Source organism: Lissotriton vulgaris, chromosome 6 (assembly GCF_964263255.1).
Source record: "Lissotriton vulgaris chromosome 6, aLisVul1.2, whole genome shotgun sequence".
Lineage (NCBI taxonomy): Eukaryota > Metazoa > Chordata > Amphibia > Caudata > Salamandridae > Lissotriton > Lissotriton vulgaris.
The window spans coordinates 1377483954-1377505018 of NC_141694.1; the positions used below are offsets into that span (position 1 = coordinate 1377483954).

General features: G+C 48.8%; 1 protein-coding gene across 1 annotated transcript in view; it reads right to left on the reverse strand.

Moving 5' to 3' along the window:
* The window catches only part of VRK2 (VRK serine/threonine kinase 2), a 545093-nt gene that overhangs the window by 216421 nt on the left and 307607 nt on the right, over positions 1–21065 (reverse strand). Inside the window, exon 8 of the mRNA XM_086927491.1 lies at positions 8382–8514. Within this exon, the coding sequence (XP_086783617.1) occupies positions 8382–8514 (133 nt within the window). The remainder of the gene's footprint in view (positions 1–8381; positions 8515–21065) is intronic.

A 21065-nucleotide genomic window follows, 5' to 3' on the forward strand; every position in this document is an offset into this window, starting at 1 on the left:
TGTTAGCGTGTACTTGGAAGAAAGGTTCTTGGATGGTGAGCGCCTGCAACTCACTAACCCTCCATAGCGATGTAATTGCTACTAAGAAAGCCACCTTCCAAGTCAGAAACTGAAGCTCACAAGAGTGCAGTGGCTCAAAGGGAGGACCCATCAGCCTTGTAAGAACCACATTGAGGTTCCATTCCGGAGCTGGTGGTGTCCGTGGTGGAATGACCCTTTTGAGTCCTTCCAGAAAAGCCTTGATAGCAGGGACCTTAAAAAGTGATAGGTGCTGCCTATTCTGGAGGTATGCTGCCATTGCAGACAAGTGAATGCGGATGGAAGAATACGCCAAATTGCATTGGTACAGGTGGAACAGGTAACAAATGATGTTCTGAATGGAAGCATCGAGCGGGTCAATATCGTGGTTTACACAGTAAATGACAAACCGCTTCCATTTAGCCGCATAACATGCTCTAGTAGTGGGCTTCCTTGCCTCCCGAATGATGTCCATGCAATCGGGGGGAAGATTGAGGTAGCCAAACTCTAGGACTTCAGGAGCCAGATCGCCAGGTTGAGCTGTTGCGGATCTGGGTGCTGAATGTCGCCATGGCTCTGCGTCAGAAGGCTGGGTGTGAGATGAAGCCTTTGATGCAGTACCACGGAGAGTTCCAGAAACGTGGTGTACCATGGTTGGCGAGCCCACGTTGGAGCAACCAGGATGAGAGTCATCGAGTGCTGCCTGAGTTTGCGTGCCACCAGCGGTATCAGAGGTGCTGGGGGAAAAGCGTACGCAAATCTGCCTGACCAGTTCATCCACATGGGAACCTGGCGGCGAAGCTTTGGCATTTTGCGTTCTCCTTTGTGGCGAACAGGTCTATCTCTGGATGACCCCACCTTTGGAAGTACGGTTGGAGTACTGATGGATGTATCTCCCACTCGTGCATTTGGTGGCTGTGCCTGCTGAGCAGGTCCGCCATCTGGTTGTCTTTGCCCGGGAGATGCTCCGCCATAAGGAAGATGTTCCTCTGAATGGCCCACTTCCACATGCTCTGAGCCAGATGAGACAGCTGCGGAGAGTGTGTGCCCCCTGCTTCTGAATGTAGTACATGGCTGTCATGTTGTCCGTCCGGATCAACACGACCTTGTTGCACAGATGTACTTTGAATGCCTTCAAGGCCATGAAGATTGCCATCAGTTCCAAAACGTTGATGTGCATCTTCCTTTGCTGTAGTGTCCATAGTCCCTGCACTGTGTAGTGGAGTACATGCGCTCCCCACCCCTGGAGAGAAGCGTCCGTTGTCAGGATAATCTGTGGCACAGGCTCCTGGAACGGTCGGCCCTTGCAAAGGTTTTGTGGATTCCACCAATGCAGAGAGTTGTATGCCCGACCGCTCACCAACACTAGGTCTGTCAGTTGCCCATGAGCCTGAGTCCACTGACGTGCTAGGCACTCCTGAAGCGGACGCATATGTAGTCTCGCGTGCGGGACGATGGAGATGCAGGAGGCCATCATGCCTATCAACTGCATGAACACCTTCGCTGGAAGCGAGTGCTGAGGTCTGAATCGTTGGATCAGCGTTTGGATACTGGCGATTCTCACTGAATTTGGCTGCGCAGTGGCTGCCAGAGTGTCTATTGTCGCGCCCAGATACTGCCGTATATGAGCGGGTTGGAGATGGGATTTTGGATAGTTCAGCGAGAATCCCAGATCGTGCAGGAGATGAATGGTGCGGGACACGTGGTCGGCGCACTGCTGTTCTGACTTTGCCTGAATGAGCCAGTCGTCCAGATCGGGATAGACGTGGACGTTCTGGCGTCGTAGATGCGCCGCCACAGTCGCCAGGCACTTTGTAAAGACTCTTGGCGCTGTGGTGACCCCGAAAGGCAGAACCCTGAACTGGTAGTGCTGGTCTTGAATCGTGAATCTGAGGTACTTCCTGTGGGAAGGATGCAGGGGGATATGAAAGTATGCATCCTTGAGATCCAGCGTAGCCAGGAAGTCCCCCTGTCGAAGCAGAGGGAGGACCTGCTGCAACGTGAGCATATGGAAGTGCTCCGACAGAATGTACCAGTTGAGGGGCCTGAGGTCCAGGATGGGCCTGAGGGATCCGTCCTTTTTGGGGATTAGAAAGTACAGAGAGTAAACTCCTGTTCCCCTTTCTTGCAGTGGAAGGAGCTCTATTGCCCCTTTTTGCAGCATGACTTGAACTTCCTGCTGCAACAAGTGCAAGTGCTCGCCGGACATAGGACGGTTTCTTGGAGGTATGTTTGGTGGAGTGGAAGTAAGTTCCAGACAGTAACCGTACTGGATAAGAGATTTTACCCACCTGTCCGTGGTGATGGATTTCCACGCGGGCAGGAACTGCTGGAGTCTCCCCCCGACCGGTGTTGTGTGGTCGGGGGGCAGTGACAAGGCGTCACTGTTTGTTGGTGGAGGAGGACCTGGAGCTGTTGTTTCCACGTCCCCTGCCTTTGACGTTGTTGCCCCTGTAACCACCTCTACCTTTGTTGGTGTATGAGGTTTGGGTGTTGCTCTTATAGTACTGCGTGGATTGTGATGCCTGACCCCTTGAGGTGCCTCTGTTATTGGAGCGGCGAAAGGAACCACCCCGAAACTGCTGAGACTGGAGGGCCCCCATAGACTTAGCAGTGTCCGTGTCTTTCTTCATTTTTTCAAGGGTCGCATCCACCTCGGGGCCAAACAGGTGGTCTGGATTAACTGTTTGGTTCAAGATGGTTGTCTGTATATCTGGTTTGAAGGCTGATATTCTAAGCCATGCATGTCTCCGCAGCAACACGCTAGTGTTTATTGCCCTGGAGGCGGTATCAGCCACGTCCAGCGCACATTTGATGGAAGCGTTGGTGATCAGCTTCCCCTCCTGAATCAACATTTCACCTGCCTCCTTGTACTGATCAGGTAAGTGCTGCAGAAGTGTTTCTAGGGTGTCGTAGTGCGCCCTATCGTAGCGTGCAAGTAGGGCCTGCGTGTTTGAAATGCGCCTAATATTAGCTGCCTGCCCAGCAATTCGTTTCCCTGAGGCTTCAAATATTTTTGACTCTTTGTCTGGTGGAGGAGCATCACCCGTGGTCTGCGAATTCGCCCGCTTACGTGCGTTGGATACAACCAAAGAATCCAGTGGCAAGTGTCCCTTGATGTACGTTGGATCCGAGGGCGCTGCCTTGTATTTTTTGTCAATACGAGGATTGATGACCCGCGCCCGAGTGGGCTCTCTGAAAACCTCTGGCGCGTGCTTCAGCACACCCTTGAGCATAGGCAATGTCTTGACTGACTTTTCAGCCACTGAGAAAGTGTCAAACAGAAAATCGACATCCACAGGATCTGCATGTAGGTCGACATCATGATTAGCTGCAGCTCTCTCAATCAGAGCGTTGAAGGCTGCAGAGTTCTCTGTTGGAGAAGTCTTCGCTGCAAAAAGCTGCAGTTCATGACCCGACTGAGGGTCCTCAGGGTCGCCTCCGGCAGACCAAGGTTCATGTACCTCCTCTGGATCCGAGTATGCTGGATAATTGTACTCGTCCTCCTCATCTCCGTCACCTTCCCCAGCGTTAGAATGCGTCGGTGAAAGTTCCAAATTATGTGGAGATGCAGGCTCTATAGGGGCAGAAGTACCCGCAGAGTCCTTTTTGTTCTTGAGTGGAATACGAAAATGTTCCAACACCGGCTCCGTGGTGATCTTCCTTTTAAGGAGAGAGAGCTTCCCGGTGTTGGCGTCGATGATAACCTCTCGACGCTCCTCATCTGCGAGTGGCTGGAGCCGAGGCTTCGGCACTACCAACGACTCCTTGGGCGTTGACACCACCTTCAAGGGCACCCCGGCCCCATGCCTCGGAGCGAAAGCCTTCGGCGTCGTCTTCGGCGGCAGCGTGAAGTGGATAGGCGTCTGCGCCTTTGCCGGCTTTGGTGTAGGCTTCGGCACCACATCCTTCGGTTCAGGAGCCACAGCGTCCTTCCGAATCCGCTGCATGGACTCCACGACCTGTTTTGTTAAGGCCGGGGAGGGCTGGACCGGCTCGAGCGATTTCCCCGAGTCCGGAGTCGGGTCGGCGAAAGGCACGGTCTTCGGAGCCGACACATCACCATCCTTGGCCTTGACGGCCGGAGTCGGCGCAGCCAGAGCTTTGGAGTCGTCCTGACGCTTCTTCGGAGCTATCTTCGGGTCATCGACCTCGACCACCTTCGGCGCGGACGCGGACGCGTCGGTCGTCTTCGCCTTCGGTTTCGACACCGGGGTCTTCGGGTCGGCCATCTTGGCGTGGCTCTTGATGTCGGCCATTTTGAATTTCTTAGACATTGAGGCCTCTGGAGCCTTCTGTCCCACCAGTGCGACTTTCACTTTCGGTTTCGAAACCGTTGGTGTGGACCCCGATGGCTTCACTTTCGTTTTCTTCAACGGGAGTGGCGCATCAGAAATGTCCGTGGCCGGGCCCGGAGGCGGGGCCGTGGGACGATTAATGAGGTCTTGGGTAAGGCCCGAAGGCGATCCCTCGACCTGGGCCGTATAGAGGGGGTTGACCCCTGAGTCAGTTTGAGGATGCTCCTCCTCCGAGCTATCCTCCACGGTGGCAATGGCCCCATCGTCGTCCCCTACCTCACCGACGACTTCATCAAACTCCTCGTCTCCCGCGTCGTAGTTTTCTTCCTCCGACGCCGGGCTAGAGTCCGAAACTTGAAAGACATTGTCGTCTCCAACGTCTTCTTCAAAGATGTTGTCTGGCGTGGGCGCAGATAACTGGGCCTGGAGTCTAGCGGCCCGACGAAGCTTGAGAGTCTTCTTACACTGGAACTTTGAGCAGGCCATACACCTGGCCTCATCATGGTCCGGCGACAAACATTTGTTGCACACTGGGTGCACGTCGAGGTGTGAATACTTTGAGGTGCACACCGGGCACCTCTTAAACGGAGTTCGTTCCATGTCTGGAGCGTCGTGTAGGCCCGTCCGTGCCGACAGCACGCGGAAGGGCAGCAAGAGTTCGGAGCTGAAGAACAGACAAACCCGAACGAAAGACAATACCGACGCCAAGCCTAAAGACCTTTTGGTCTCAAGTTAGGAAAGTTAAACAACTATCGATTCCGATAGAGGGAACCGAAACACATCCGAACCGAATGGCGGAAAAAAACAATCTGGGGATGGAGGCGATGCCCATGCGCACTGTAGTCCAGGGGAGGAGCCACCTATCTCGTGATACTTCGAAGACTCTTCCAGGACAACAATGTGCAATCATCCGGACCCAACACTAGGCGGCGATCTATGCACAGATATGAATTCAGCAGCCCACATGCCTCGAACTTACATAAATACACAATCAGTGCTTTATAGAAGTTAAAACCATCATCACTTTTTTTGTTGTATTTTTTGTTTGTTTAAAACTTTTTCATTGTTTATATAAAATATATTTTATAAAGAAAAAGAGTGCCTGGGACGGTGGCTGTCCTAAAAGGTATGTCCTCCATGCCCTCTCTGCTGACCCCTATTTGTAGGCAAACTACAGGAGTACCAGAAGAACCAAGAAAAGGATTGCATTTGAAGGAGGAGCAATCAAGATGGACCTTGACCAGAGACTGGAGGAGCAGGAAAAGAAGGACCAGCAACAAGAGGGCCCATTTAAAAACTGGAAGAGGGTAAAGAGGTTAAGGAGTAGGAACAGAACCATGAAGAGGAGGACATGTATGAAGACCCAGAAGGAGGAGCAACACCAGGGGACAGACCAGGAGGATGAGGACCTGAACCACTAGTAGTAGTACCAGGAGGTTGTAAGGGAAGCAAAGGGCCGGGGTCAAACAACCAAAATCACTGAGAGGACCAGAAAAAACAAGAGAACAAGACTGCAGCCTACAGGAGGACCGGAAGTATGAGAAAAGTTTGGATGTCCTGGATGAGGAAAAAAAAGGACAAGGACAGTGCCAGGACGCAGAAAACAATTAGAACCAGGAGGAACATGAGGAGAAAAACCAAGAGGAAAGTGGGAGGAACAAAAGAATGAGGACCAGGAGTAGGACAGGCCCAGGAAGATAGGGACCATGGCGAGGAGGAAGAGGAGGACCAGTAGGAGATGATGAGTGGGCAATGGCACCATGGAAAGGAGGAGAACTAGCAGGATTTGAGACTACAAACATAAGGCAATGACCTTATTTACAGAGACCATACCTCACTAGCGTAATGAAACTTAAGCCCCCCCCCCCCTGTAAAATATATAGACACCCCCCTCTGGACTCAGTCAGGAACTCTCAAGCCAGGGTACTGTGATGGGCCGGGCCCCTTGGAGCTCAGGCTCCCCCGCACCGCTGGGTCTGCAGGGGCCTATGTTACACCACTGCAATACCTCTTAAATGATTATCAGTTACTCACCTTAAGCTGCAGTCCCTTTGAGACCCAAACCTCTTTCAGCCCAGTTAACACCTTAGCAGCTATAGAACGTCCAGCTCCAGTGCTGAACGTTCCATTGCGCAGGTGCAGTTGGAACGTCCAACGGCCGACGGCAGCACTCCTGAGGTAGTGGTGCCGACGGCCGTTGGAAAAGGCGCAGCACTGAAGAGGTTAAAGCACCGCTTAACCCGGTCTAGTATCTGTCTTTTTTGCGCGCAATTAAGTAAAATATACAAATTTACGACTGCATTTTCCTTGTTGCTAATTTCTTTGTGGGTGGTGTTTTCCAAACATAACACATAAGCGGACTGTTGAACACTGCACCCCTCCATGACTCGGACCCTGTTCCCTTCTACTCCACCCATTTTATGGGATCCCAGAGTAATTGTTTTCCCCATGGTCAATACAGGCTGTAAATGACTGATGTTGCTAATTACCCAATATAGAGGCACACAATTTACCAATCTGTTAAAGATGGGAGGCTGAGTTGGCCTTTACATGATTCAAACTTGTGACCTGGAAGTCAGCTTCTTTTAAAGAGAGAGGGCAAGGCTGTCCTTGGACCACTAGCAGCTATAAACAGATGCGCACCACATGTGCAACCATTCAAATACCAAATTTTGTTTGGTTAGGTTTGTGGTTTACCATTGCAAAAACAGTGGGAAAGCAAATGATATCACAAGCCAACACCACGTGCTGCTACAAAATATGTTCTGCAGACGGCAGGCTTTTTCATACCCTAATGGCCAACACCAAACTACTGAGGTGAAATCAAGGACTTGCTTTACACGGCCAATTATCTTTTTTAGGAGAAGGTGGAATGGGAAAAAGTCATTTGTTTCACCAACAGCTTGCATGGAAGCGTCAGTTTATGGCAACCGTGCGGTAGCTATTGCTGTGTAGAGAATTCTCGGATGTGCAGCTTTCATCTGTGATGTTCACAATGAGAAGAAAGGGTAAATGTAAAGAATATTGTTTTGAAAGGCAGGTCATATTTTTCAATAATTGCATTTCTTTTCTAGTGGCATAACAATATAATTGATTTTTTTTCGAGCTGACAGAGCAAAGAAAAGCGTTGTTTTGCAATGACCACATCGATTGTGAACCATGCGGCCATCCGTAGGACTCCGCGCCATCTTTCCTCAATATTGACCTTCCTTCTTCGTCCATGGCTCTGTGGGTCTGCTATCGGATTCAGACTGCAGTGTAATAAACAGCCAGGCTTTAATTAATGGTAAATGAAAACAAGACATAGGTTATGACTTTAACTAATTAGGGAATTGTTGAATTAAGTCTGCCTAAGAATGCAAGGCACTGCGATCAATATCCAATAAAAGGGCTATGTATGTAATTTGCCTGCAAATGTGTTTCCAATACCATCAAAGTGAGTTTAAGTAAGTAAGATATATGAACGGCTAAAGTAGAATGTCTCACAAAGTTAACAATTGAAAACACTGGAACTATTAACTTTTTTGTAGGAGCGGATCTGTGCAAACACGATGACAGCGGGTCAAAGGCAGCAATCTACACAAAGTGTATTTAACAAAACACGCGAAAGAAGAGAACATGAAAATGAACTTTCGAAAAAAAATAGCATTTAAATAAGGATGTTTTACTTAATGCCTTATTTATTACTAACACAGTTTTGACCACAGCAACACAGCGCTTTGAATTAACGAAAGGCGATGAGCAGCACTAGATAAAATTCTACAAATAAATAAGTCCATTAAAACAAAATGTAATTCTGAAAACGTAAGCGTGCACACTTTTTTCCTGGTCGTCCTTTCTTTTACTTGTAAGGTTCGAATATAATGGCGGTCGCCACCATGGTCACTTCTCATAGTCACGAAAAATGCGCGCGAGTGTCACGGGAAGTCAACAGAACAGCGTTCACTTCAATACCACAGAGACGCAACCAAACATGATGCTGTTAAAACGCTAGTGTGCGGCCAGTTAACTACGCCTGATTATGCATTCCATAATTACAACTTTGAAATTAGATTAAAAAAATACCTGCTCCCCTGTGGGCATCTAAGCTGGTAAATTCTATGGTCCCATTATGGCCCTTCTTCGGATTATCCTTATACGGTTTGTGGGTCCCTTCGGGGCAATATCTATACGAAAGTCCATAATCTGCAAGATAAACCTGGAAGACATGAGCAGATAAATGAGTAATGCTTTTGTCCTTTGAAAGTGTAACCTTTATAATTAAGTCTTAAGAAACTGATAGGTTATGGACAGCCCTTGGGCTATATTTTATTCAACTAACGGTGCCAGAGGATAAAATATGTACAACTGGGGACCATAACAAACCACCCTTCCACTTCAAATCCACCCCAACTTTACCATAACTCCATAAAGAGGGGAGTTTTAGCCTTTCAGTTTTAATTTTCTCTTCTGCTACCTCGCCCCCAGGTGGATACCTAGGCATTATAAAACACAATATGTCTTTTATCTGTCCTCTTGGTGTACATCGGAATCCCTCCTGGTGTCACAAAAAGTACGCACACAAAGGTGAAATCCATATTACTGAACACGTTTACTAGCAAGGGAGGAATTATAGACGTATCTTCTTTTAGATAAAACATGAATGTGTTAAATTCGGTACAGTAAAAGACCCAGTTCAAGTTGTGTGATGTTGAATTACACGGATTATTGACCTCTAATATTATCGTTTAAAAAAAGTAAAATGCACTGTTTACCACACAACATTACACACAAAGGTTTCATATCTTGCTGTGTGAGTACTTCAGATACTACTGAAGTTAAGGGAGGGAGAAGAGTTTATTTCACGCCTCTATGCACACACTTTACACTTTAAACTCAAAATATTTTTTACTCTGAAAAAATGGGATTAAAACACAAAACTGAAATATAATTTCGAAAGTCTCCACATCCACAAGTTATTAAGCGTTGAAGCAAATATAGCAGTGTCTTAAGAAATCGTCTCCACCAACTTTACACATCAACTTTGCTAATATGGGCCTATTCTATGTTACAAAACTGAACACGAAAGGTAAAGCTCATTGGAGAGTGTTGAAGCCCAGACGTGAGTCCTGTGCACGCTGTCATTGGAACCAAGCTATACCTGGCTGATGAGTCCCAAGTAGGGCAAAACCGGTCCAGGGTTGCTTGTGTTCCGATTGGACCTGGCCCGGCAGTTTGGGCTGGACTGTTCTCATTTGAGCAGGGTCAAGACTGTTTGCATATGGCTGGGTACAAACTGAGGTGGTACAGTGTGGAAAATATAGATGGACTGGGATGCGGCCCAACTAATTATCAGTGGCTGAGAATAATACAAGCATTTCATTCATCACTTTTTTGTATACTTTTTAGTACACTTTAGGGTGTAAATATTTTTGCTTTGTGAATCCATCGTAGGATCCCACAGTGAGCCAATCAAATTTTCGTAAAAGTATCAACAATTCTGTTTAAAAGATTAAGCTACAGACTGATTCTGCATATTGTGGAGTACATCAACTTTGACTTCCCAAGGCCAGTAGCAGCATTCCTATTCAGCCACTTACCAAATAACTTCTTCAGGCGTGCTACCACGTAGAAATCAATTGAGACTCAACCCACAATTATGACTTTAGGGAAGTGGAATGGATATTATACCACAAGTTAAAGCAAGCAATTTGTGTCCTCTCTTGATATAATCCAAATTCCAGTCTAAGAAGAGACATTAGGGAACTAGTTGGCAATCCAAAAAACTGTTCAAAGCTCAAACACTGGGCAAGATCAAGCTATTTGTCAAATTATCTGGGGAATGCTTCAATGCCATAAATTAAAGCGGGCATTAGCTTGGCTGTAATTACCTCAAGTATCAGTGCCACAGAGGGCCCTCTGATGTTCATCATTGGTTATCAAAGACATGATTTAATGATGCTGCTTTTATTTCTAAAGAGGACAAATACCTATAATGGCCTCCATTTTGCTCATCCTAAACCCGAAGTACATATATATTCTAAAGCTTTTTCTTCTTCAAAGTCATAGAAAAAACATTTCTCCTTTTGACGTTTTTACAACCACTGGTCTAAATGTTGGTAATAGGCAACTTGTCCTCATGGCAATATAGGGCTAATGCATTTAATGATCTTTGGAGCCCAATTTGTGTCCTGTTCAAGAAAATAGTACCATAAAACTGGAACATAAATATTTCCCAGATTAGGGGCAGGCATGAAGAGTGGGAGCGGGGTAAGGGCGAGAAATGCATGCATTTACCAATGCTTCCTCCAAGTGTGCAGCATACAGACTATAAACAGCAGGGTAGCAAGTATGCAATAATATCTAGTCTTCATAAAAATGTTAGTGTGATAGATAGATGATTGAGAATTTGCTTTAAAAGTTGCAACCCTTTTTGCAGGGTCATCCCAGATCTTTGTGCCTTCCTGCTAGATTTTTATGACCTGTTGTTGGGGGTTTTGGGACTCTGGGCACTTTATCACTACTAATCCTTGCTAAAGTGCATGTGGTCTCTATGGTAAACTTGGTAAGATTGGTCTACATCTTTTTTGGCATATTTAATTTACCTATCAGTCCCTTGTACAGTGGTATCCTATATACCCAGGACCAGTAAATTAAATGCTACTGATGGGCTGGCAGCGCTGCTTGCGCCACCCACCAAAGTAGCCTTTCAAACCGGTCTCAGGCCACTGCCACAGCAGGGCCTGCGCGCACAGTTTACTGCCGCTGTGACGTGGCACAAAGTGGTTGCCACGTCTGTAACTCCCCTTTTAATACATATCAGTCACTCCTAAGGTAGGCCTTAGCTAGCCCTCTGGGCAGGGCACGATGTAGGTAAAAGGTAGGACATGTGTCTTAATTGTGCGACTTGTCCTGGTAGTCACAAACAGCCTAGTTGGTATCTCACTGTTGTGAGGCTGCCCTCTCATTGGCATGCATTGTGGATTCCCTGATATGTGCTTCAGTGGTAATTCCTGACATGAGAGGTGTAGCGTGATCAAGTTTGGTATGTTTGGAATAGTGGTGATAAAGACTGCTTATTGGTGTTAGCAGATTTATTATTACTATTTTAGGAATGTCACTGTTGGAAGTAGGCATTTCTGTGTGCTATATGCCTTTGTGCCTGCTTGCTGTGTATTGACCGTCTGGTTCTGACTGACAAGGGGAGAAGGGATGTGCATTACCTTCAGCCAGTCTCTGGGGGTTGAGGGGTGTCCTGCCATGCCGGAGTGACTCAGCCCTAGGCTGAATAGGCCTGCTCTGCCTTTGCAGTGGTGGGAGGAGTAGCACCTACACCTAAATAGAGATGTGCCTGCCTTCCACAGTGATGGCTCCGCCCCAGTGTGGTGTGTCCGGAGCCAGGGCTTACACTTTGAATGGGGAGTGTTGGGCACTGTAATTATATTTTTAGAGTGCCCCCAGAAATGGTGTAAACTGGGCTCAGGGCCCTGTGCAATGGCAGAACAAAGACTTTTTTGTGCTATAACTCCTGGGGCTGTCTGTTGCACTAAAAGCAGAGGACACTGCGTGGACTGCAGTGTGCCAAGAGGAACCACCATTTGGGACAGACCTGATGCCTGCTGGGTGGCTGAAAGGACTTTCACTCTGCTGAGTGACCCTGTGTGCTGGCCTGTCTGTGCCCAGCTCTGCCCTGTGTGACTTTTGGGACTTTGCACCGGGCAAGTGTTTTATTTCTACAATAAGCTCGTGGTGAGTGCTTAACTCTAAGAACCTGGGAGGAGCCCCTGTGGACTCTGCTTCCTGACCAGCATGTGTTGAGAGTGCTGTTACCATAGCTGCAGTAAAGTGCGGTGTTGGCTGCCTATCCAGCACCGTGTGGTGTGCACCAATTCATGTTCAGCACGGGGGCTTTGCTGAAGTGGCTCCGTACTGCCAGGACTCGACCGAAGACTGTAGACACGTTAAAGATGTAGCTCCGGGGTCTTCAGCCGAGATGCGGAGCTGCCGGAAACCAGGCAGAGGCTGAGCCTGGTTGTGGACCCTACAGCACAAGGAAGCAGAGCCTCACAGGCTCCCATCTGCTGTGAGCCGCCGGAGGTGTGGTGTGGTGTGGGCACCGGAGCCTCGCGGGCCCAGAGAAACTGCCCCTGGTAAAGAGCAACTTTGAGAGGGAAAGAGCAGCAAACAGAGGCAAGGTGTGACCAAGCCTGGTTGTGGGCAGGGCCAAATGCAGCAAGAAGTCCTACTGAGCTTTGGCCGTAAGCCACAGAGACAGGGCCGCTCGACCCCGCAGGGGAGATGGGGATCCAAGGACTCTGATAATCCCAGGCCATGGGTGAGTTTGCTTAGGAAGAGGCAAGGGGGGAGGCCTAGATGAGGTCTCCGCCCAGTTGCCGCCAAGTTACCCTGCAGCAGCTGCTCTTCTGTGTGATCATGGGCAGCTGCCCTCCAAGGGTGCGGACATTGTTGAAATTGAACACTGGGGACCGGGAGAGGTGTACGTCGTGTTTGTGAGTCTCCAGATGCACCTCGCGATCATGTGCAGATGCTGCTCCCTTACCTGTGGGGGCATTTCACAAACCCACACAGTTAGCAGGTTGGGGTGGCAATACTCGAGAGAGGTCACAATCCTGCTCATGCTAATGGGCTGTCACCGTACTGCCTCTACAGAAAAGCGCTGAGGCCCTGGGGCTGTCTATTTCAAGGTACAAGATGGTAATGGGTGCAAAAATGTATCTGAGAAACCTATGTGCCATGGCCTCATCTGATACAAAGGGATTTGTAATAACAAGTGAGTTGTTGATTCCTGTAATGTTATAAGTCTTGCATGGTCAGGATCACAGGCCTTCCTTCAGAGTGTACATTATATGCACCGGGAGATGATGGTGGTATGTACAATTTCAGTAATGGTATTTCATAATAGGTACACACTGCAAATGTTAATATGGTGCACTGCTAATCATGTTCCGCATAAGGTGTTACGCTCAGCGTAATACCACCAGTAGTTCCTGGTGAGGCTAATGGTGATGTTTATGACAGTGGCCCGATTGGCCTTGTGATTTATGTAATCCCTGTAAAGTCATGACAAGTGCCTGGTGGCACAGTATAATGTATCTGATTGTGTTCTAATGTGTTTTTATGGATAATACAAAGGCTATTTCTATATAACCTTGTGTGGGGTTTCTTTTGTGGTGTGCCTAGTGTGTCACTGCTGTGTGAGTGTGTTGCGCGAAGGCTTTACACATTGCCTCTGGGATCAGGCTGACTGCTCTGCCAAGCTACCAAGGGGGTGAGCAGGGGTAATCTTCAGTGTGCAACTCCCTTGCTCTGAATAGAGTGGCGGTTTCTGCCTGACTTAGGAGTACGCCCTAGCCAACCAGAAACCCAATTTCTAACACTTACTAAAACTTTACATAGGCAGAGGCAGTTATCTAGGTGTGTGATTTAAAAAATAAACAAATTATGCCGATTGGTTACACTTCAGCCAATTCAAAATGGACATTAAGAGGGTACAGGGGTACTTACCAAACCCTTCTTTTTCAGTTTATATTTTTTTAAATAGTCAACAATATATTTTACTCTTACTTGACAGTTATGGGTTAAGCTGTATATATGAATGAGAAAAATACTATTTAAAATGCTTTGCCATTTAAGACTCAAAGGCAAAAATGGATAAAACCATGAAAGGGTACATGGGGATCAAAGTGAAGCAAATATAAATCTAAACAGTTTGTGCACAGGGAACAAAGAGAGGATTTTAGCCCCCCTAGGTGTGGACATATTGAATTTGGACCCGGTTGTGTACCCATTCTGTTGCTCTACCACAGGTTGCCCTATTTCTTCTTTTGTTACTGTCCTGATGAAGACCTGCATGCTGCATTCTTAAATACACTCCATGCAGCAGTCGGGTCAAAACGTCAACATTTACCCCTTGGCCTGGATTGTCTTTCTAGCCCCTTTTGGATGGTTTGTTCAGATTCCATGACCACCAATCCTGTATTATGGACTTGAATCATATGAAAAACATGTCGCTTAAACAGGCCTACAACACTGGTTTTTGTTTTAAGCTACGCTAGCCAGTGTTCTATTGAAGAATTATAAAATATTTTTTTTCTTCCTATACCAATTTGCACATGAGCAACCGTTAAAAAATTCTTTCAGGGTATGTGTATATATATATATATATATATATATATATATATATATATATATATATATATCCAACAATCCGTCACTCGTTACCACACTCTGGGGTCGCACCAGCCAGGATACAAAGCACACGGACACGGACCAGTTAGGTGAATTCCTTATTTATTATCTAGTGCAGGTAGTCTCATGACGTTTCGGCTCCAATATATATATATATGTCATTTAACATGTTGAAGAATATATAAAAAGCTAATTCATTTCTTAAAAGAGTGGTTTGTTTCTCGGTTGTCTCTTCCTCACAAGGACAAATTTCTTTGATCGTAGATACAGTATTTACCATTAGATTACCTTCCTAAATAAAGCATTGTCATTAGGAGCGCACTGTTGCTTATATCATAAAGTATTTGCGCAACAATTCAAACAGTAAAACCGTGAACAACACCACAATGTATAGCACACCAGGTTAGAGAAACAGAGCTGAATTTAATAAATAAAACAAGACCAAACTGAAAAATATCAAATCAGTAGAACTGGAGTGATGAGTATTTAAATACCAAAGTGTACAATAGAGCCTAAAAGGAGAAAGCATGAACTGCAGCTATGTGGTCGTGCTGGACCGGGTCAAAGTGAAAAGTTCAGGTCAAATGCGGTGGAGTGCAGGTCGCATACAATCACATTAGTCCCGTTGAGGTTTTACCTTCGCAAGGTTTGTGCCAAGAATCCAGTTTGCATTGGAGAGAGTTGTGGGTATCATGGAGAGCATTGGGGGCGTGGCCGAACAGCCATGATGGCGGACAGCATTTACTGAGCTCCGGGCCTGGCCGAGAGCCTTATCCTGTGACGGCGAAGCTGCGGGAGTCATACGTGGCAGGAAAAGGACCGAGAAGCGCTGGGGACCTGACGGTCGATTCCGGTCGCGACCCGCGACATCCCAGCACCCCCTGGCCGCTTCTGAGACGAAGTCGGCCCCCCTGGCAGGACGGCCTGTGGAGCCGGGGAATAGCGTGAGGAGGCGCCCACACTGGCTGCGACGCGGGCGGCGTGAGATCGACGCCTAGCCTGGGCCTCAAGTGCGAGCCGGGAATTCTTCACGGCGGGGGGCGCAGACTCCGGGGATCCCTTCCTCCCCCCCTGCAGGAGACCCGGACTGAGAGAGGACAGGTGAGGAGCGGAGGCCTGTGCTCCGCTGGCTGGTGGATTCCCGGGAGGGCGCCCGGTTAATTACTTTGGTGCCATTTCTGGAGTGGGGAAGACAGACGCGGACTGGGCCCTGGGGCCCCAGAAGAGACAGTTGTGACCGGTGTGGCAAGATGTGGCCCCGAACATGACACGGAGGTGAGGTGGTTGAGGGGAAGGCGCACAGCGCGAACTGGAACAGCGCTTCGTTTCCACCGGGTCCCCCTCTGCGCCATTTTCTGCGAAGCTCTGGGACGGGGGAAGCGCAGAAGACCTTCTGGGAACACGACGAGAGGGGCAGATAAAGGGGCAAAGTACTACTCTTGTCCCCCTCTCCCTCCCTTTTCCCCCTCCCGCCCCATTGTCGGCCATGGGAGGCAGCTAATGGACTGTCTGGAGTTCTTGAGGGGTGAGGACTGCGTGTGAAGCGCCTGGAGGTCCCTGATCGGAGTGCATTGGAGACTTCGGAAGGCCGGATGCCACACCGGGAAGACCATGGGAAAGACCCACCGGGGGCTGACGGCCCTCTAGCATAAAGTGGCGAGACATCTCCGGAGGTCCCTCCTATGCGGATACCTAAGACTGGCGCCTGTGAGCGGGAACTGGGCATTCGGGGGGCTCTGTAACAGCGGGAGCGAAACAGGGAGATTCCTCCCCCAGGACAATCTTGCTTGGACCGCTCTGAGACTTCATCCATACATTATACGGGGAATAATCACCCTGTGGACAGCTGGCAGCTCCTCCCCTGGGGGGGAAGACACGGACAGCACGGGAATACACTGGAAGTGTTGGTTGTACTTTGGAGGGGGCGAGGAAATAACATAACCCGCCATGGTGCGCAAAGGCACTAAAACCGTTGAAAACCAGGGAGAGCCGGACGGTCCCCAACAACGGACCGGGACCGGAGAGGGCGGAAACCGATCGGGGACCGCCGAGATGAGCCAACCGGGTGCGCAACAAATGGACAAGCTTGACCTCATATTGCAGGAAATGAGAGACTCTAGGACAGAAATGGAACTCCAATTGGGGGCCCTCACCACTAATTTCTCCCTCTTTAAGGCTGACCATGCCAAGCTAGCGGAGAAGGTCAAGGAACAAGGGCTGGCGGTCTCTGAGCTCACTCCAACGGTGGCGGAGCATACCACCTCTATCCAGGAGCTAAAGAATCAGGTCTCCACGCTGATGGATAGGGTGGAGGATGCAGAAGGGCGTAATCGCCGAAATAACATACAGGTGATTGGTCTGCCGGAACCCTGTGAGGGGACGAAGGCTGCGAATTTCATGGAGCAGTGGTTCCGAGATCAGGTGACATCAGATGGGCTGTCCCCGCACTTCTGTGTGGAACGAGCACACAGGATCCCGACCGGTCCACCTAGGCCGGGACGCCCTCCTCCCCCTTTGATAGTCTGTATACTGAATTATCGCGACAGGGATATCTTATTACAGAAAGCCAGAGAGAAGTCTGACATTAATTTTGTTTATTTATTTTTTATTTTCGAAATTTTTATAGCGCAAACAAATACCCTGAGGTGTCTCGGCGCTTGTGGAGCTACTAGAAATCAGCCATTAATTTACTGGTTGAACAACCATGTTTTTAAAAGCCTGCGAAAACTCATCAGGTTCAGGGCAGTTTTAATAGCCAGTGGCAAGAGATTCCAAAGTTTTGGAGTGGCCACCAGAAAACGCCTGTCTCCCCAGGTGGCAGTTCTTGTACGAGGTACAGGGAGGAGATAGATGTTAGCCGATCTTAGTTGCCTCTTGGGGGTATACAGCTGAAAGGCTTCTGTGAGGAATCTGGGTCCAACGCCATGTACTGCCTTATAGGCAATGCAGAGGGCCTTAAATTTGATACGGCTTTCGACTCTCAGCCAATGGAGATGACGAATGGCAGGAGTGGTGGGCTTGCGACAGGGAATGTTAAGAAGAATCCTTGCAGCCGCATTCTGAATAGACTGCAACTTTGTGAGGACGCGCTTCTGTGTGTTTAAAAAGAGAGCGTTCCCATAGTCTATTTTTGAGAAAACTAAAGTAGAGACCAGAGTCTTCCCAGCTGAGGTAGGGAGGTAAGGCAATAGTTTCTTAATTTTTTTCAAAATGAAGAATGCTGAAGAAACAACCTTGTTTGTATGGAGGTCAAAGGACAGTTTACTGTCAAAAATCACTCCCAGATTTCTGGCCTTTTCTACTGGGACAGGTGGTGGGCCTAGCTTTTCAGGCCACCAGATAGAAGACCATTCAGGAGAGAGCCTGCCAAAGGTCATGATCTCGGTCTTGTCCGAGTTAAGCCTCAGACAATTCGAGGCCATCCAAGTGCTGACCTCGAGCATGGCTGTCTGGAAGTTAGCTGCCACACTAAGGCCATCTCTGTGGATTGCCAGAACCAGCTGGGTATCATCTGCATAAGATGTAAGCCGTACTCCATGGGCCTTTATTACCCTCGCTAAGTCCGCTACGTAGATGTTGAATAGCATAGGACTTAGCGAGGAACCCTGTGGGACTCCGCAAGGGAGTGCAGAGATAGGGGAGTAGAAATCTCCCAGCCTCACTGTCTGAGTACGGTTTGCCAGGAAAGATGAAATAAGGTCCCTGGCCCTACCGTTTATCCCCAGGGCTGTGACACGGTCGACCAAAATAGCATGGTCGACCGTGTCAAAGGCTGCAGACAGATCCAGAAGGATCAGGACAGCCGCCCCTCCCTCGTCCATGATAGCCCTGATCTCATCTGAGGCCTTTATCAAAGCGGTCTCCGTTCCATGCCCTTTCCTGAACCCAAACTGTGTTTCGTCGAGGAGATGGTGAGCCTCGACGAACTCAGAGTTGTTTGTTCATCAGAGATGCGCATATTTTGGCAGGAAAGGGCAGACACGCAATGGGTCTGTAACTGGCCACAGATGTAGGGTCCAGGGAAGGTTGAAAACCAAAGAGTGTCCCTCTACCCGGACTATACTAATATGGTGCAGAAACAGCGGGCGTCATACATGGAGGTGAAGAAAAGACTCAGAAAGGCGCAGTTACAATATGCGTTACTTTTCCCAGCCCGTCTGAAGGTAATACACGGCCAAAAGACCCACTTCTTCGGGAGCCCCTCGGATGCTGAGGACTGGCTGGAGGTGATGGGTGTGGATGGCAGCCAGGGCAGCTCGCAGATGGCAGCCACGGACGCCTCGAAGACGGGATCGGACCACGACGACCAGGGTTCCTCTGAAGGTGGGAATAAAGGACACCGACAAGCCCCATCTCAAGAACAGCAGAAGAAAGGGCAGCGCGGGACACTGTCGATGGCTGGCAGCTTTAGAGAGGACGCAATGAAAATCACCACTGACTCAGAGGACAGTAATTTGCACTCAGATTCCGAAAATAGTGTGATACTTTTCCCTACGGTAACTCCCCGAGCGGCTGATGAACTGATGAGCAACTGAAGAAATAGTCGATGAAGCCTAACAGACCTTCCTATAGAGACATGTGACAGTATCCTTTTGATATGCATATGCAGGGAGATCTTTGTGGTGCCTCTGTACATTTATGCAATTGCGGGGTGGGAAAAGGTCGAGAGTATGAGAAAATATTGAGATAATGCCACTTGGAATGTACCCTATTGCTAATAGAACTTTGTTTGGGCCACTTTTACGAAGTATGGAAGGCCCCACACTGTTTGACCCGCGGCAACCGCTGTTGAAATGTTTATTTCCACTTTATGTAACTTGTACTCTTTGGCTGGGTTACCATTGAGCCGGCGGCCCCCCCATTGTCAGCAACATCATAACCATGTGTGTGTTCAGCCGCCCCCCTACAGGCGAATGCACAAGACTTTAGACTTTGTTCTTACTTTGGTTCAGGTTGGGCTCAGATAAGTTGCACTGCTGCGCCGAGATGGTCACTTTTTTGTTTCAAATGTTGGGGTATGTCCTCTCCTGGGCGCTTCTCTTGTGGAATCCTTGTATTCCAATGCTTACACTGATAGATCTGACAACGGATGACCATGGCTGAGAAAGTAGGGACGTACAATTTCCTTACCTGGAATGTGCGGGGTCTGGGGGCAATACAGAAACGACACAGAGTCCACTCCTTCCTCCTCCGACAGCGCACACACATAGCTTTCCTACAAGAATCGCACCTGACTAGGTCGGAGGCGCAAAAGTTAAGGAAAAAGTGGAGAGGCACTGTTTATTCCACCTCTTACTCTGTTTTCTCCAGGGGGGCGACCATATGGGTTAGACATGGCACACCCTTCGTTGAATTGGACCGAAAGACTGACGACCAGGGCAGGTATATCCTTATCAAGGACACCCTAGAAGGTGCACTATTAGTACTGGGAAGCATATATGCCCCAAATTACGAGCAGGACGTATTCCTACAAAAGGTTGGGTTGGCGTTGTCTGACTGGGCTGGGATTCCGTGGGTCCTCGGAGGAGACTGGAATGCACTGCTGGACCTAGGGCTGGATAGGTCCCACCCCCCACTCCAGGCGACTGGGGCTGCAAAACTGACCGACACATTTACTACCTGGGCGGGAGGTTGGGGACTGAGCGATATCTGGAGAACACTACACCCCTCACACAGGGAATATTCATTCTACTCCCCGGTTCACGACTTACATACCCGTATAGATTGATTTCTGTGCTACGGTACCTTGGCCACGTCAGTCGGCTCCTCTGAGTAACTGGCAAAAACCTTCTCGGACCACAGACCACTGATGATTACTGTCCTCTGAGGTAGAGTTCCGACCCCGGTGCCCACCTGGAGGCTCAACCCACACCTTTTGGAAGATGGCCCATTTCGGACAACTTTGTTGGATGCCCTGACACGTTACCTGGTAGATAACGGGGACTCTGCCTCCGCTAACTTGGTAGTGTGGGACGCAATGAAGGTTGTAATACGAGGGAGGGTGATAGGCCAACAGGTGGGGGCCAGACAGGAATTACACAAGAAATTGTGTGAGGTGGAGGAACGGCTTAAGGTGCTGGAGCAGGAGGCGAGTGTGAACCCCAAGAAAAAGAAGGACCTGCGGGATAGCTATGTAGTACACGCGGAAACGTTAGAGTCACTGCGTAATATAGATTATAAGACGTATCTTCGGAGACAACGCACAGAAGCGGACCGCTCCGGAGCCCTTCTGGCCCGATTGATACGGGATTGCCCGGACCCACCGATCATTACCCAGATACAAAGCCCGGTGGGAAACTTAGTTCACACCCAGGCCGAAATCAACCTAGCATTCCATGATCACCTGAAAGCCCTGTACGCTTCTAATGACCTGGAAGACCCAGAGCAGATTGCGGAATTCATGCGCGATCTCCCCTTCCCAATCTTAACTGCGGACATGCAGAAGGCAGTGGAGGGACCCATTACGCAACACGAGATACGGGCCGCGATTAAGCACTTAAATAGAAACAAGACGTCGGGCATGGACGGACTCCCCGTGGAATTCTACTGTGCCTATGCGGG